The sequence below is a fragment of the Argiope bruennichi genome, chromosome 10 (assembly GCF_947563725.1).
Source record: "Argiope bruennichi chromosome 10, qqArgBrue1.1, whole genome shotgun sequence".
NCBI lineage: Eukaryota > Metazoa > Arthropoda > Arachnida > Araneae > Araneidae > Argiope > Argiope bruennichi.
Window position 1 is genome coordinate 99140387 of NC_079160.1, and position 17205 is coordinate 99157591.

The following is a 17205-nucleotide window of genomic DNA, read 5'->3' on the forward strand; positions in this document are numbered from 1 at the left end:
TAAGAATACACCTAATGTATGATGGCACGACTTCTTCAGTTCGTTTTTGTCAATCGCCGTTTTGGTAAAACGGCTGTTACAAGTAAAGCTTGATCTTTCTTCTGTAACGGGATGATTAACAACGACAAAGACACACAGAATGATTTTCGGGCACTGACTGCAAGTCTCTTTATAGGTTTGACTAATTTGCATAAGGAAATCTTAAAAAATGACATCTGGTGGTCAAAACTTGAGTTATTTTTATCATTGCAGAAATCTTTTTCCCATGGTCCATATAACGTATATACTAAGGTTTGACGGCTATTCATACCTGGTTTTAAAAAACTGGCTTTTTTAGGTAAATTTGTCACATTTGAAATGTGGTAAATTTTAAATTAAGATTTAAGTGGTAAATTTAATTAAATTTTAAATTAAGAAAACAGGTTATCTTGGGTATTCCTCTTCTTCTTCTTCTTCAAAAAAAAAAGAATTTTATTGGTTGGGACTGATTTGTCTAGTAGGCTGAAGGCCTAGGGCGACGAGATGCCAATTTATTAGCAACTAAAGATATATTTGAATTTCTGTTGATTGAATTAAAAAATTTAAACACTGAAATAAGTATGAAATTATTATATGCTTTATAAGAATGAATTCAAGAAGACAAGTAGAATGAGCAACTCTTTTGCTGCATTTTCAATATCCACAAAACATTTCTATTTCAACGAAGAAGCCTAGTGTACTTTTTTTAGCTTCAAAAACTGAAATGATTAAGTTATCTGGAAAGATATTGTCTAGAATATTTCCGAATTCTTACGTGGAAAATGATTCTGATGAAGAGTAAATCGAAGAAACTACTCATCAGAGTAATTATTTTTGAAAAGAAGCCGTAGAAAAATCAATTTATAAGTTTCTTGAAGACCCTGAAGAAAAACTTACAAGTCCAAAGACAATGAAAACTGAATTTTCTTTATTTGATGTTGCGAAAGAAAGAACAAAAAAAAATCTGGATTTATTATTTGATGCCATGAAAACTATAAAATCAAGCGTAGTAGCTAGTGAACGAGTATTTTCTGTTTCAGGCAATATTGTGTTATTGACTTAACCACCGTTCAGTGATTATTTTATGTTTTATAAAATCCTATTTTCTCAGGAGAAATTAAAATTGTGAAAATAATATAAATATTATTTGAGATTTTTGTTTGAGTTTTCATTATGTTGTGTAAGTAATATGTATACGTAATTCTTAATTTTTTTTTTTAATATTTTGGCTTTGATATTGATTTCGTTTTCTGTTATTTTATATTGTTATTTTTTTTCTTATTTTATCAAAAGTTTTGTAATGAAAGAGAAAAAATTTCAACATGTTGTCTAACATTGCAAAAGGTTATATTTCAAAAATATAGAAAGAAAAAAATCAGCGTAAATGGTTTTCGTAAGTGGAAGTGGTCCCCTTTCTTGCATATTCGCAAATAAATTTATTTTCAACTTCCCCTACGCATAAAATGACGGCCCTTGGGCAAAACTGTGAATTACCCGAGAGCTCGCGTTTTTATTTTCGGTGTCCAATACATGAGAGCTTTGTGCTTCGTAATAAAATAAAAAATCCGGCATTTGTGTATTAATAGCATAGTATTATCGAATAAGAGTTACGAATTAGTGATCGAAGTACCAGAAATAAGAATAGTTACGAAATACCAGAAAATCGAATTTATATTTTGAAAATCTTTTATCCGACCGCTTGAAACCAAAATCTGAGACGCAACTGCAGCTGTAGTCTTAAAATCACATATTAAACATCATATATCTATTTAAATCACAGAGTATTTGAATTATCATGTTTACATGCTTGAAAATGTATAGACTTACGAGTAGTCACTACATTGACAGATCTGGTTCCGAATCTGACCTGAATATACATTTTAGATGCCGAACCTGAACACCAAATTTAACTTATCTAGCTATTTACGTTTTATTGTTAAGGTATTCATTTGTACTGGAACAGGCAGACAAGCTTTCTCGGAATAGATGTCGTTCAAATTCTGCAATAAAACTACTCATTTGGTGCAAAGTCTACATAGAAAATTTCATCTGTCTAGCTTAGAGCAATTTTGAGTGATAGTGTATTTACAGACACACAGACAACATGTCTGGAATGTGATAAAAATAAGCTTAAAATACTAAATAATTATATATCCGTTTTGTATACTTATATATCCAGACGAAAAGTTTTGCAAAACTTTTCGGCGAAAGGCTCTTTCAATTGCATATTTGTGACAATATTTTACGGACTTTATTTGTACAGCGTGATATAGAGGTTTCCAAGTGGTAATTTTAGTTTGATTATCAGTAATGAATATGCCTCAGCAGCTGCAAATTAGTTCAGTTATTCCTGTGTGTGTGTGTGGATGAAAAGTCGCAGCTGCACTATAATTTATCAGCAGATGCATTAAGTATACCTTGGAGATGAAATATTACCTCAGGCTTCGCGGAACGATGCACATACAGATACAGATGACGTTAACAAGGTGAAAATTGTCACCTAAGAAGGATTCTCAGATATTGAATGAGATTTCCTTAAGTGGAATATTACGATAGAAAGAAAGTTATTGCAAAAATTTAAATTCTATTTTATTTTCCAATTTTATTTCCATGTAATTAACTTCTTCACTGGCATTCGTCTTATTTTGAGACAGAAAAGAAGCATTAAAATCCACTTTTCAAAATGGATAGGTATTTCCGTTTCTGTCCAGGAAAGCTCCATGATGAGATTCGTTCAAGTTGGAGAAAGTGTTTAGCATGGCAGAAATGCTCTCGGAGGGCTCCAACGTAGCATGTTCGGTGCCCATGTCCGTCTTCACCCAGCCGGGGCACATGTTCACCACCAGGACACCTTGGTCCTTGATTGTGAGGGCAATCACTCGCATGGCCATGTTTAGAGCAGTCTAAGGGGAAAAAAAAAATCAAAATTCGTATCAGATTATTTTGATTGATTTTTTCTCTTTACGAACTCATACCCACACATCGAAAAGTGGTTTAAGTCAGCATTTATATAGATTCATATCTTTCAGACTTTTTGTGATAAATTGTTGAAATTTTGTACATGATCTTATTAGAGGATGGGGCACATTTTAATCACCGGGGGAAATTTTTTGTACGGGGTCCGTATAAAAATTTGAAATTTTGTATTTTTTGAAGTTTAATGCTTTGAAAATTTTAATCGATTTCATAATATTTTACACCATTTCTTATGCAAGTTTGTAATTTACAGTATATATCTATAATCAATATTTAAGGAATAAAAGCCGTGGTCAAGGTTTTTGGGACACCTTGTGCATCTTTACGCTAGATTAATTAATTCGGATAACAATTTCAATTTTAAAAATTTAAAATTTATTATGAATAAAAAATAAATTATAAATTATTCGTCTTGTAAACTACACAGATATTAAACAGAATCTTTCGTCTTGAGTTTTGAACTGTTGAAAACATTAGCAAAATTGAGCATTGATTTAAAAAATGAAAATAGTTTGAATTTCAAAATAGAAATGTAATCAAAATAAATAAATAAATGAATAAATTTAAAAGATTGCCAAAATTCAGGGAAAATGTGTACGACTATTAAATTGATAACAATTGAAAAGTCAAATTTTTGCGTTTTAAATTAAATTAATAATAAATTAATAATAATTAAATTAAATTAATAATTAAAATTCTTATAAAAATTTCAAAATATCGATTCATTTTGCATATTCCCACATTCCAAAGTAAATACGTGCCAAATTTGGTAGCATCAGGTCAAATAGCTGTCCTGTGGAGTGCCAAAACACAAGCACGTAGGAAGTCTCTCCACTATTGGTAGAGAAGTAGTCTTCAAATATTTAGTTAACTTACTGGTACACGCACACGCACACGCACGCACACACACACGCACGCAAACACGCAAACACACACACACACACACACACACACACACACACACACACACACACACACACACACACACACACACACACACACACAAAGTCTCTCCTTCATAATTAGTCAAGAAGCAGTCTTCTGATATTAAGTTACCTTATTAGTCCTGTAGCAAACACACACAACACACACGCACGCATGTACGCTATTGATTATTAGGAGATAAGTCGTTTTCACATTCTTAGTTACCTTACTGATCCTGTAACTAAACGCTTTTAACAATTCTTTAGATTGCGAATCAGTGAGTTCAGTGATCGATCCCATCAAGGATGATATGTTGACGACTGCTGCTCTGGAAACTTTCATGCCAGAGGTATCCCGAGTTGCTGATTTTTGCAGAAGCGGAAGTATTGTCTAAAATAACAAAAGAATTAAGAATAAAAATAACTTCTTCATAAAAATCTTTAGGATTGCAACAAATACTGTAGATACATATATTCAAAATAATTATATTTCGTTTCTAGTAACGTTTGCCAACATTGTATTACGATCATACAACAAAACCAGTGTATCTGGTCTCCCCCAAACTTTCTCGCACATACACTGATAAGTTTGTTGTTCCAGAGAACGCCTTGAATAGCAATGGCATACAATAGTTGCGGAATACTAAAGGTTGGCATTTAACTTTACTTTTAAACTTTTGAGTTAAACTTCAGCATTGTTACTGAATCCGTCATTTAATCTTTGGCAAATGATTTAACGATTAATCCCTGGCATGCTGTTAATAGTTCCGAAAATCGAATCTGTGTTTTAGATGCGTTTTTCCCAACCGACTGAAACAAAAATCTGACGCAAAACTACAATTGTAATCCCAAAATCGAATACCAAATTTCATATATTTTAGTCATTGCATTGTTATTACGTCTATATGATTATGAAATTACAATCCGTCAGACGGTCAGTCCCCTGTTGTATTTGGCTCAAAATTTGGTAGGTGTTTAGACTATAGATGTTAATTCTGTGCATAGAGTTTATCTATCTAGTTGTCTTTGTTTTGTAGTCATCGTAGTAAATTATATTCGGACAGCCGGACAGACAGATTTCCTCAGTGTGGATTTTTCTCAATGTTTGATAGATATCTACAATGTTAGTATGATGACCGCATAACCACATTTCAACCGTCTAGCTCAAAGCGTTTTTGAGTTATCTTTGTTACAGACGGACAGGCGGACGGGCTTTTTCCAAAAAATGTGTTTTTTGTTTGAGATATAAAATGTTTGAGATATAAAACGTGGAGATTCGTCAAAATCTCGAATTCAAATTTTTTGGTGATTACTAAATTTTTCTATACTACGTATGCAAGAAAAGAGTTAAAGATAAAAAAAAATCATTTACTCACACCTATATTCATAATTTGGTTTTAAAAATATTTCTTTTGAGATAATCTCATTTTAATTCGCAAGAGCATTTCTTTACTGCTGTTATGGCCTTTTATTGCTGTTCAAAATACCATTAATACGTGCCCACATATTTTGATTGAATCAGATTGTTTATGGAAAACATGGAGGTATTATGTTTTCGTTCGGGACACATGAAGATACCGGGTTAGCAAGAAATGTTAACCACTTCAGAGAACTCTAAAATGCGTTCTATCGATCTAAATGAGATAAAATTTGAACTACAGATTATTGAGATGGTGCGTTTTACATAGATTAAATAAAAAAATTAGTACAAAAATTCACCATTAGGTGGCGTTCTAATACACATAAAAATCCTTTAATATGATTTATAATTGTTAAATAAAGTAAAATTAAAATTGCTCAATATGTCCTCTTTCATTTTCAACAATATGATCTTATTGGAGAACCATATTTTCTATAGATGATCGGTAAATAGTTCCTTTGACGGTAGATAGTTCCTTCAAATAACCCCACATCCAAAAGTCGCAAGGGTCTGACGAGCGAGGAGGCCATGCTATTGGGAAATGATGGCAGATAACTTGCGCTTCTGTGAAATGCTGTATCAACAATCGCTTTACACTACAATCAATATGAGGTGGTGCACCATCCTGCATGAAAATGATGTTTGGAAGGCATCCATGCTGTAGAAGAGTTGGGATTACAAAATCCCTTAGCATATCATAGTACCGTTGTCCTATGACGGAACAGGTTTGGATTCCATTTGAAGTTATCTCTTCAAAGAAATACGGTCCAATGATGAAGGTCGCTGTTAAACCACACCATACTGTCACTTTTTCAGGATGCTGGTCCTGGATAACGTGAGGGTTTCCTCTGCCCAAATTCTACAATTGTGGGTGTTAACTTGACCATTGAGGCAAAAGTGGGCCTCATCACTCTACAATAATTCCATGGCCAAATTGTGTCAACCACCATTCGAAACGGAATTGAAGTGGAAAAGTTTTACGGACCTCTAGATCCTCGCCCTGCAACAGGTGCACAGACTTGATTTTGTATGGAAAAAAATGCAAAATCTTCCGTACGATTTTTCGTACAGTTGAATATGGCATATCCAGAACACGGGAAACAACTGGCAAACTCACACTATTATGCGGCGACTGACTGCTGGCTTCAACGAGCGTGGTCGCAACGTTTTCGAAGCAGGAAGACAGGATTTTTTTTCGTCTTCTACCAGGAAGAATGCCAAATTGCTATTTTTTCAAATTTCTGCACCGTCTTGCATAGGGCACCTGGAGACATTGGATCTCTTCGTATCTGCTTCATCCGATGATATTCCTTTACAGCTGCAACGGAGTTTTGTTGGTAGAACAATTTCACTCTTTCTTGCTACGTAGGCATGACGAACAGAGAAAAGATTAATGTTCTTGCAGAATCCGCCTTCATTTTATCCAAAGAAAAATGGTAATAGACATGTGCTGTAACGCAAATTATGTTTCACATTTTCTATATATGCAAATAAATGCCATTTGTGTTACAGAGCCATCTATCGGTGAATTTCTGTACTAATATAATATTATAAAATTATATTTAAATATTATACTTTTTATTAATAAATTATATTTATTTAATTATTATACTTTTTATTAATAAATGTAAAGCGCACCATCTCAATAATCTGTAGTCCAAATTTTATCTTATTTGGATCAATAGAATGCATTTGAGAGTTCTCTGAAGTGAGTAACTTATTTCTTGTTAACCCTGTACAATCATAGGGAACATCAGAAACTAGTACTCATTTTCTCTAAGCTTGTGAAAAATGTTCCTCCCTTTTACTTTCCCATACATGTAGTATAGAGAAAATATAGTAATCGTCAAAAAATTTGAGCTCGAGACTTTGACAAATCTCAACGTTCAGAGTTCAAAACACATATTTTCTGAAAATGTCCCTCAATCCGTCTGTCTGTGACAAAGATAACTGAAAAGTGGTTTGAGCTAGACGGTTGAAATTTGGTACACGGTCTTTTACCACATTTGCTGATTTCTGTCAAAATCTGTGTAAAATCTGTTCGGAAAAAGTCCGACTGTTCGAATATAAATTAACACGATAAATACAAATTGAAAAGAGCTAGCTAAATAAAATTCACAGATTTAACATCGATAATGTAGATACTTTTCAAGTTTTGAACCAAATCCTATAAGTATTTGACTAACTGTCGGTCTGTGCTTTCGGAAACATTTAAACGTGTTGATTCAAAAACGCAATGACTTCAATACATCTACTTTGGTATGGGATGTTGTGACTACAAGCGCAATTTTGTGACGAACTTCTGTTTCGATTGGTTGTGAAAAATGTGTCTAAAACGTAAATTCGATTTTTGGATACTTTTGAGCACATGTCAAGAATTAATTGCCAAAACGTTCGTCAATGATGATACGATAGATTCAACAAAAATCCAAATCCACGCAAAAAAATTCGTAACTATTATGTGGCAATGCCATGTAAGGCTTTCTCTGGCATAACAAATTTATTAAAGAGTATGCGAGAGAGAGGTTTTGGAAAGACAACTCCCGCTGATTTCTTTATATTGTTACAAAAATTTTCTCTTCTACAACAAATACCGCTAATCAATTGTAATAGCGCAACACATTTAATTGCTATAGTTCAGCAGCTTTCTTGCTGTCTAATTCTCCAAGTTTCTTATTTTGTCGGCGACTCCGACTCCTCTCACACCCGCCTTCTTCCGATACACGCAACTTCTTTTCTTCTCTCTTTTCTATAATACGTCAACTCTTTTGTTCTGGGAATGGGGTGCAACTATGATTCAACAAATTTAAAGAACAATTGAAATGTTTACGAATACCATGTGAATGTTGCATTGAAGTACAACTTTAATAGGAGAATGACGTCATTCCAGCTTCGTAAACTTAGAAACAATACAATTTGATGCACGAAACACAGCTGTTATAATGTTACGGTTGGACTAAAACGTTCATTGGTATGATGAAATTTACTGTTCGTTTCAGCATCCCGCGGCTATCACTTTTCGGTGATCTGACTTAAAGCTGAGATATGGAAAGATAAGGGCATTCCAGGAGTTCTTCAGCTTTTTTTCGCGTGTATATGCGAGTGTCATGTCGTTTCTAATCGTACTATCTTAATGTTGCTCAAAAGCGAGTATTGATTGCTTATATGGTTAGTTCAAGTGGCAAAAAATCTTTCAAAGTTGGCAAAAAAGTATTTTATATAATATCATTATCTACGTTGTTAACCTCAAAATGTTCTAAAAAATATTACACTTGTTTTCTGCCATTTTTAAACACCTTGTGACATAAATATATATTTGAAACCTCGAAAAGATATCACTTTCGAGCTAAACATTTAATCTTTGCTTGTATATAAACAATCATAACGTTTCCATTCATTAAAAGTTTAAGTATTATTCATTACGTATCTGCAATAGGTATTTTGTGACAATTTATCCGTGATAATAAATAAATAAATGAATGTGTATCAAATAAAGCGATAATAACTGGATATTTCAGCTTTAAACAACATATTATGGCCTAACCAGAGCAGTATTCATAATAAGTTGTTTTAAAATAGTCTCCCTCTAATAAAAAACCTTGTTTATAAGTGATTAATTTTCATAAAGGCAGAATTAATAAAATGTTATACGTATATAAAATCAGCGACAAAAAAAACAACAAATATAATGACACTTCAGTTAATAAAAAATAGTTTTAACTAAATATATATATATGCCAATAATTAATTGATTACACAGAACATTTAGTGGTGAGGAAAAGACAAATACAAAATTCACTCATCAGTGAGGTTAGAACATTTTTTTTTATCTTCATGTGCCTTTCAATGTCGAAATATGAAATCTGGTCTATCAACAGCTGCTCAACAGCTTTACATCTAGATGCCCCAATCAGCGAAAGTTAATTTATAATACTTTTACAATTAAAAATTTTAAATAGCAATAATTGACACTTCTTGTAATTAATTCTAAATTTAAAGAGAAAACTCCTCAATTCCATGAAACTTTTTCTATAGCAATCGGATGCGACAAAACAAATGTTTTGTATAGTCAACTTCATTTTTGCAGTCAAACTTCATTTAACAATCACCTCGCATAATGAACAAAATGAAATGCAAAAAAGTAACTGGATTAGCGAGCGATGTTTCGCAGAAAGAGTGGCGAGGAGACATCTGTGACATTGCATATTGGATTCGCCTGTATCATTCTATGATGAGCGCTTGATTGAAAAAAACCTCACATCTACATGGAAGAAGTTTTGACCAGAGAGCGTTTCGAACGATATGAGTAAGTATATTCCAAAGGATGTTAGCAAGTACATGTGGAGTCTTAATTGATGAAATTTTATCTCTGACCAAGATTTTGAAGCTAGAAGAGTGTAGCAATGACATCGATGAGCTGGTGGAAGAACATAACCAGAATTGCCGAAGAATTGTTGGAACTGCATTATGTGTCACAGCAAAAAGCTGCGGAGGAGATTTAGTCGAGGAAGAAATAATAAAATTAACAGATTTATAGAGTGAAATAAGGGAGATACTGTATCATATGTTGAGAAACATCATCATGATACGGCTGTAGTATGCGTGCTACAAATTCATGTAAAGATAATGCTGCATCATATTTTTGATAAATTTTGAAGCACAGCAATTTATTTGGCATATTTTCTTGTAAAAAAGCATGCTTTACAAAGAATAAACTACATTATTTTTATTTGTTTATAAATGGAAAACAGTGTCCTATTTTTATTTGTTTTTAAATGGAAAACAGTGTCCTATTTTTAATGGTTTCCTATAGAAAAAATTGTTTCGCTTAAACATCCAGCTGCTTATCCCGCTATTTCCGCGGGTTGGCAGTCAGTCAATTTTCTCTTGCATCTAGCTTTTTTAATCAGTTTAAAATGTTTATTTTTATGATTACAGATTTTTATTATATCATATCATTATCGTGTAACAACATACAGAATCAGTTCGATTTGAAAATATTTCAACTTATTTGCAAGCCTCGCATCTAAACAATTATTTTAAAAAACTACGCAGTCAGAGGGTTAACAAATGTTTCGCATCACGAGTGTGATTCATGAATGAATCACACTCGTTACACTGGATTCAACTGCAATTGAAAACTAAAACAAGAATCATAACCCCCTATAATTCACATGATAATGCTCAAAATTGTTTCTCACTTTATATTCATTGAATTTTTAAAAATTACTTATTCTTACCTTTAAAAAAATGACAGGTCCAACTGTATTAGTGTTGAAATGAAACAGCATATTCTCTTCTGTTATTTCGGGAAAACCTAGATCTATCCCCACTCCCGCGTTGTTTATCAAAAGATTGAGCCCTTTGTCTCCAACTTTCTCTTCAATGACTTTTTTGGCCTTTTCAATGTCGTTACAGTTTGAAATATCTGTGAACAAAAACATGTAATTGTTCTTTTTTTTTCTTTCAAATTTACATGTACAAAATTATAATTGCTGCCAAAAATCTACGGATTTGAAAATACTAGGAAAATAAGCTTAACCAATAAATTAAAGGTGAAAATGTTCAGATCAAAAGCTTTTTTCACAGATATCAAAAAACATATCATAACAGTTTTGATAGTTATTATAAGAGTTTATATGATTAAAATAAAAGCACGCTGTTAATCTATGTCTATATCTATACTTATAATAAAGCTCAATGTGTGTGTGTGTGTGTGTTGGCGCTCTACAGGCCAGACCATTCAACCTACAGCTACCAAATTTGGCACGTCTATACCTTGGAGGCCGGGAATGTGCACCTGGGGGTTATTTTTAATTACAATTTTATTTATTTAAAAATTAAGCAAAATTTTGGAGTGTTTCTGCTATAACTTCCGAAAATACTACCGCACAAAAAAGATTTTTACATGAAGTTAAAGATCAAAGTTTTATCTTTTAAATGATACCAATGTTTTAACCTTAAAATTAAATTTTTATTTTTAATGATTTTTTTAAATAAAAATTTTAACTATATTTTTCAACAATTTTTTTTTTCGTACAAAATAAAAATAAAATTTAAGCTGCACGAGCACGTTTCGCCTTCATGGGAAAAAATTAGCTTTTTTCAAAGTGTTGCCATCACATTGATTAAAGCTCCAATTAAAAATAAATTAAATCTTTTTGGAAATGAAATCTGCAAAAATATAATTTTCAGCACGTGTCTGTAGGAAATGAAACAAATATGAAATATTATTTTTTTTTAAAAATAAATTCAAGAAAAATTATTTTATGATCTTTTACACTCTCTATATTATTAATCCAATAAATCAGTTTTATTTTAAGGCAAGTTTTGTTTAATATGAACAGGATATCCATTCAAATCAGGGCCACACAGCCAATTTGTAAACCTTTAGTAAGACACAGATCTGCTAAAATGGTCTAAATGGAAAATGATTATATTTTATGTAACTTGATTCAATAAATGCTCTAATAAATAACGAATTTTTGATTTTGCATAAAGCTTCTGCTGTGAAAATCACGATTAACAAAATGTTCTTGAAACACCAATATTTTAAATAAAAAGAGTTAATTTCCAATCAGCTAAATCAATCACTTAAACTGACTGATTTATGAAAATTTCAATATCACTATTCAATAAAAAAAGGATAATTTTAGATTTTCCATCGATCGTTTCAAAGAAAATACGCCAATCAGAGCGCCGGTTTCTCAAGATTAATTCGCCTAAGATTATGAAAATGTTGAGTTTTTCTAAATTTTTAACATTCAAAACTTCATAAATAAGTCTTCGTTGATCGTGCAAAATAGAAACATTCATTCATTTATTTAAAATTTGGTGTGTCCAGAATATTTCTCAGGATATGATACCTTACTGCATTAAATTTAGTTTTCATAATTTTTGAAATATATTGATAGGCCGGAACAAAATATTATTATTGATTTCATTTCAATCCTTTTGAAAGCAAAACTAAAAACTGAATTTTATGCTGAATCTGAGAAATTTTTGTTCAATTATTTTTTGAGATATTACATAAATTATGAAAAATATTTTGTAGTTCACATAAGACTTAAATACCGAGCGATTCTGTTTGCAATACTCATATTCAATAATAGTAATAATAAATAAATAACAATAAAGATGATAAATAAGATAAAACGCTTGGTTTTATTAAAAAATATCTTTATATTAATTGCAATTTCATCATTTCCACTTTAAATTAAAGTTGAAGTTTTACCGGAAATGACAACACATTAGCAAAATATATCTATAGTAAATTGAACGAAACGATCTAAACAACAGTATAAGTTTGGTATGACTATCAAAATTTGAAGATTAAAAATGTTTTGTTTGAGAATCTATTAAGAGACCAGTTACTTAAAATATTTAATTGAAAATTGTAGCGAGCGGTAATACTGGCGAACCGGCTGGTCGCCAAAGGCGGCTAGTAAATAATAAAAAGAGACATAATTCAAAGAATTTATTTCCACATACATGTATTGTAATACAAAAAAGCAATAGGTAAGTATTAATAAGTGAAATTTGCGGCGATTTTGTGATTAGAAGTAAAAATATCTGTTTTTTGTCTAAATAAATAGAAACAAAGGTGTCGAAATATTTACAGTTTTTCCCATCACTATACATCATTACCTATTGTTTCATTCTCGCTCTTAAGCACTCTATCTGTTAAAGGGTCCCGGGATTATAAATATAAAAAGAAATCAAAAGAATGCCCATTGTTAGTTACTACGTGAGAAAATTGGTGGCCGCTTTATATTAGTATTGCTACGTATTTTTAATATTTCATCCCTGTGCGATATATCTCATGGTAAGAAAGTTAGTTATAAATAGTTTCAACGGATACTGAATGGATGTCGGATCAGTGACCTCAAGCTTTAGTGAGATGACAAAAATTAAAGATCCAGAATATTCGAGAATCTTGACGATAGCTCCATTCGGAATCGAGTTTCATTCAAAAATAGAGAAAACTGGCAGTTAGACATAGGATGAATAGCAGTAGAATCAAGGGAGAATGGTTAAAAGAAGTCTCTCTGAGAATTTTTATCTATTATATTTGTCAAATAACGATTTGCGGATTATGTGCTATTGTTTACTGCAAATGTTGTTTTGGTGTACTTTTCGGCTACGTTTTACTTTTATGTATTCTGTATTCGTGTTGAATAAAGCCTCGTTATTTGTCGAACCAACTGGACCTTTTCACTGCAGATGGATTTTGGATTTCAGTAACATTATGCTGGTACCCTTTCATAAAAATAGACTTTCAAAGTTGGGATGCCTTTTTTATAATCCCTCTCGATGGTGAATAAAATGGCATAGCTTACCCATTTGGATCAAGACCACTTGCGTTTCTTTGCACTTCTCTTGTATGTCTTTGAGATCCTAAAACAAAACAAAAAATATTTAACTGACGAAGAAATAGTTTTAAATTAGAATATGATTCCATACGTTTTGGAGCTATCCTGAAATTTAGGATTCTAATGTGTTGCCTGTTCTAATTCTAATGTGGCTGAAAAATATTGTTTTATAAATAGCTATTCGAATAGCTTAATTGAATTCTAGTGAACATCATTGGTTAAATTTGAACTTGTGTTGAAATTCTCCCTATTCGAATTTTTACTTTAACTCAAGGATGGAATCTGTGGTATCTAACATAGTACAATTTCATTGCGTGGTGAGTATTTGCTTGTAACCCTTTATTTGCTGTAAGAAGCAATTATTGGTACCGATTATTGATATTTCTTTCTTTTTGGAACATATCACTTCGAAGAAACCCCCGGGGGGCACCCCGAATTGAGGATGAGATGCTTCCGGCATGGTGGTTGGATCACGCCACCCTGGAGGGTACACTAATAGGTGGGGGATCTGACTCCTCCCATCGATGACGGGACGTACTTCCTTCGGGGAGGGTTGTATCGTGGCCGGTGACGGCCCTTAGGATTCAACCACAGTTTCCGTCAGTGTTGCTGTTGCGGCGGTCCGGTCATTCAGTTTTTATGGTTTAAATCCGTGTGCCTTCGTGGCGGGTCGGAGAGTTAGATGGCTGATATCATTTCGAAGAATAACAAACTGAAGCAATAATTATAAAGACTTATTACTTGAATTGATCGTTGAATTAATTATAATACTTTTTAAAATTTTGAAAAAAAAAATCCCCTGTAGATTAATTTAAAACGTTTCTGTTTTATCAATTAGTAGAATTATAGCATATTTGTTAACATATTGGCAATAATTGATATTAGAATCATTAATCACTAACTGACTACTCCGAGCCCCCCCCCCCCCGTAGACTGAATGACCGGACCACCGCAACAGCAACACTGGCAGGAGCTGTGGTTGAGTCCTAAGGGCCATCACCGGCCACGGTACAACCCTTCCGTTGGGAAATATGTCCCGTCATCAATGGGAGGTAGCTTACCCACCGCTTTATGTACCCACCAGGGCGGCGAGAATCAACTGCCATACCGGAAGCTTCTCGTCCTCATTTTTGAGGTCCCCCTAATGAAAATAATTTATATTAGAAGAAAAAAAGTGTATTTTTCATATCGACATTTGAGTTTGTGCTGCCTTCAATTGTTAGATGGCAGCCCAATACATTCTTTTTCTATGGTACCTTGTTATTTATATACAAATATATAAGATGATGCAAAACCAAGATGGATGGATGCCTATAAAATTGAAAATCATTCATGTGTTTTCTTATATAAAATACTTATTTATTTTGCATTTTGTAAGTAATAATTATTCTTAATCTTTTCTTTGTTTTATAGTTTTTACATTGTACACAGAATTATATGTTACTATAATATGTAATTATATTTCAGAATTATACGTTATAATTATTGTTTTAAGTTTTGTATTTTTCAAATTGCCACCAAACTTTCAAACATTTTCATACAATATAATATCATTACAAAAATAGTATTTCCATAAACGACTGTTTGATCTCAAAGTCCCAAATTATTTTTCTTGCAATTAATATCCTTTGCGATGGCTTATAATAAAAATTATACTGTAAGGTGTTTACTTGCAACGGAATTAGGCATTTAAAAAATTAGCGCAAATAACAAGTTCTTAAAAACCTTTAAGAAATTCTCTACAAAGGGGTAAACCGAAACTAAATACTAAATTTCATTTATCTAGTTAGTTGTATCGTTGAATCATAGTTCTCACAAACACATGTTTACAATTTTTTTGCGGGTATTCAGATCAAAATTTTATACCAATAAAATTTTGATTTAAAAATTTTACACTAAAATTCAAATATCTGTCTTTAGTTGCCACCTTTCCAGATGTACGATAAATAGAGAGAGATACAACTAAATAGTTGCAAGATTTTATCTGAAATTCGACGCATATTTATAGTAGTTTTAGTACAACATTTGGCAAATACGTACGATGGAAAAAATTCAAAACTTCATTAATCCAACAATAAGTTTTATAGCTGTTGTGTACATGCACGCAAAGAAGCAGTCTGGTAAATTTTCAGTACACAGATTTCGCAAAAAAATAGATACAGATCTGCAGTTTCGATATCAGGAATGCACACCAAATTTCATTCGGCTAGTTCTTTCAGTTCCAAGCATTATTTAGTTATCATATTTAGATATATTTCTTAAACAGGTTTTTTTCTGATTTATGGGAGTGGAAAATGTAGAAATTATTCAAAATCCTGACCTCATGACTCCAGCTTGTGCTTATTGTAAGCCCCCTCTTTTAATAATTAGCCATTCAAATTTCAACTCATTTTTAATTTAATTAACATATTAATGATTTATTTAATTTTAATTTTTTATATCAGTACTTTTTTTGGAAAGCCATACGTTTTTTTAATTAAATAATTTGTTAAGTAGAAAAAAAAAATAATTGAGGTAAATAATAAAATCCTTGTTAAATTAAGCATAATTATTGGTTAATGAATTTTGGGATGATCAGAATGATTTTTCATTATAAAACTTCATGTAAGAAAATTGAAAATGCTGTCGTCAAATATTATGCTTTATAAATATTTAACACAAACTAATTGAAACTTGTATCTAACACCAAGTTATATTTGTTCATTTTTTTCAGCCACATTCGTTTGTGTGCTTTCTCACTGAAGTTAAAGAAAAAAAAAAAAAAGTTATACATTTCAGTTTTATTTGATTGAATTTATTTTTTTGAGCAAAAAAAAAAAAAAAAACCACTCACTTGTATGGAATTTTCATTCCTATAGGTGGCAAATACGAAACGCGGTGGTTTTGGCAGTTTTACTAATTGCTTCACAAATTCCAAACCAATTCCACGATTTGCACCGGTGACCATGACACTTTCGGCTTCCATTTTTAAATTTAAAACGATCACTTTCTGTCTTCTAGATACGACTCGTTGCTCTTGGGATCTCAACTGCCTTCTAGATACGGCTCGTTGCTTTTGGGACCTTAGCTGCCTTCTATATACGATTCATTGCTCTTGGGACTTTAGATAAAACTCTTTCAATTGATGTTTCTTTGTTTATGCTCTGTAGTAGATAAGCGGAAGCGAGCAGTATCAGACGTCAGATGTGATCATGACAGAAATTTGGATTGAACTGAAGCAAGGCCATCGCTGTTATGGCCTTGAATGGTATTATATCTTACAGATAAAACATTGTTTCTATTATTAGCTAGTTTTAATTCCTCGTTTTGGCATGTTCTTTTTTATTTGTTTCACTACGGAACATGGCTAATCTGCCTTGACTCAACTGGAAATTTTTTATTTCATCGTGTTTACAAGAGAAAATATTGTAATAGTTAGCAAATTCGACCTCGAGAATTTACTAATCTTCGACTTATCTGAAAACGACAAAATAATTTCTTTAAAATTATGTCCATC

General features: G+C 32.1%; 1 protein-coding gene across 1 annotated transcript; it reads right to left on the reverse strand.

Annotated features, from left to right (window-relative positions):
- Nucleotides 1-2590: 2590 nt before the first annotated feature.
- LOC129988559 (C-factor-like) lies at nucleotides 2591-16919 on the reverse strand. Its single transcript, XM_056096812.1, has 5 exons — nucleotides 16543-16919; nucleotides 13677-13734; nucleotides 10578-10765; nucleotides 4144-4308; nucleotides 2591-2921 (listed from the first exon to the last, which is right to left on the reverse strand). The coding sequence occupies exons 1-5, from the start codon at nucleotides 16672-16674 to the stop codon at nucleotides 2697-2699; spliced, it is 768 nt and encodes a 255-aa protein (XP_055952787.1). The 5' UTR covers nucleotides 16675-16919; the 3' UTR covers nucleotides 2591-2696.
- Between the last annotated feature and the right edge of the window lie 286 nt (nucleotides 16920-17205).

Bases quoted from the DNA above. Each gene is read 5' to 3' on its own strand.
- LOC129988559 (XM_056096812.1), bottom strand. From the start codon at position 16,674: ATGGAAGCCGAAAGTGTCATGGTCACCGGTGCAAATCGTGGAATTGGT. The intron at 13,735-16,542 runs GTGAGTGGTTTT...GTTTTGTTTTAG, and splicing joins GGAATGAAAATTCCATACAA to GATCTCAAAGACATACAAGA. The intron at 2,922-4,143 runs GTAACTAAGAAT...TTTTCCCCTTAG, and splicing joins TTAGTTACAGGATCAGTAAG to ACTGCTCTAAACATGGCCAT.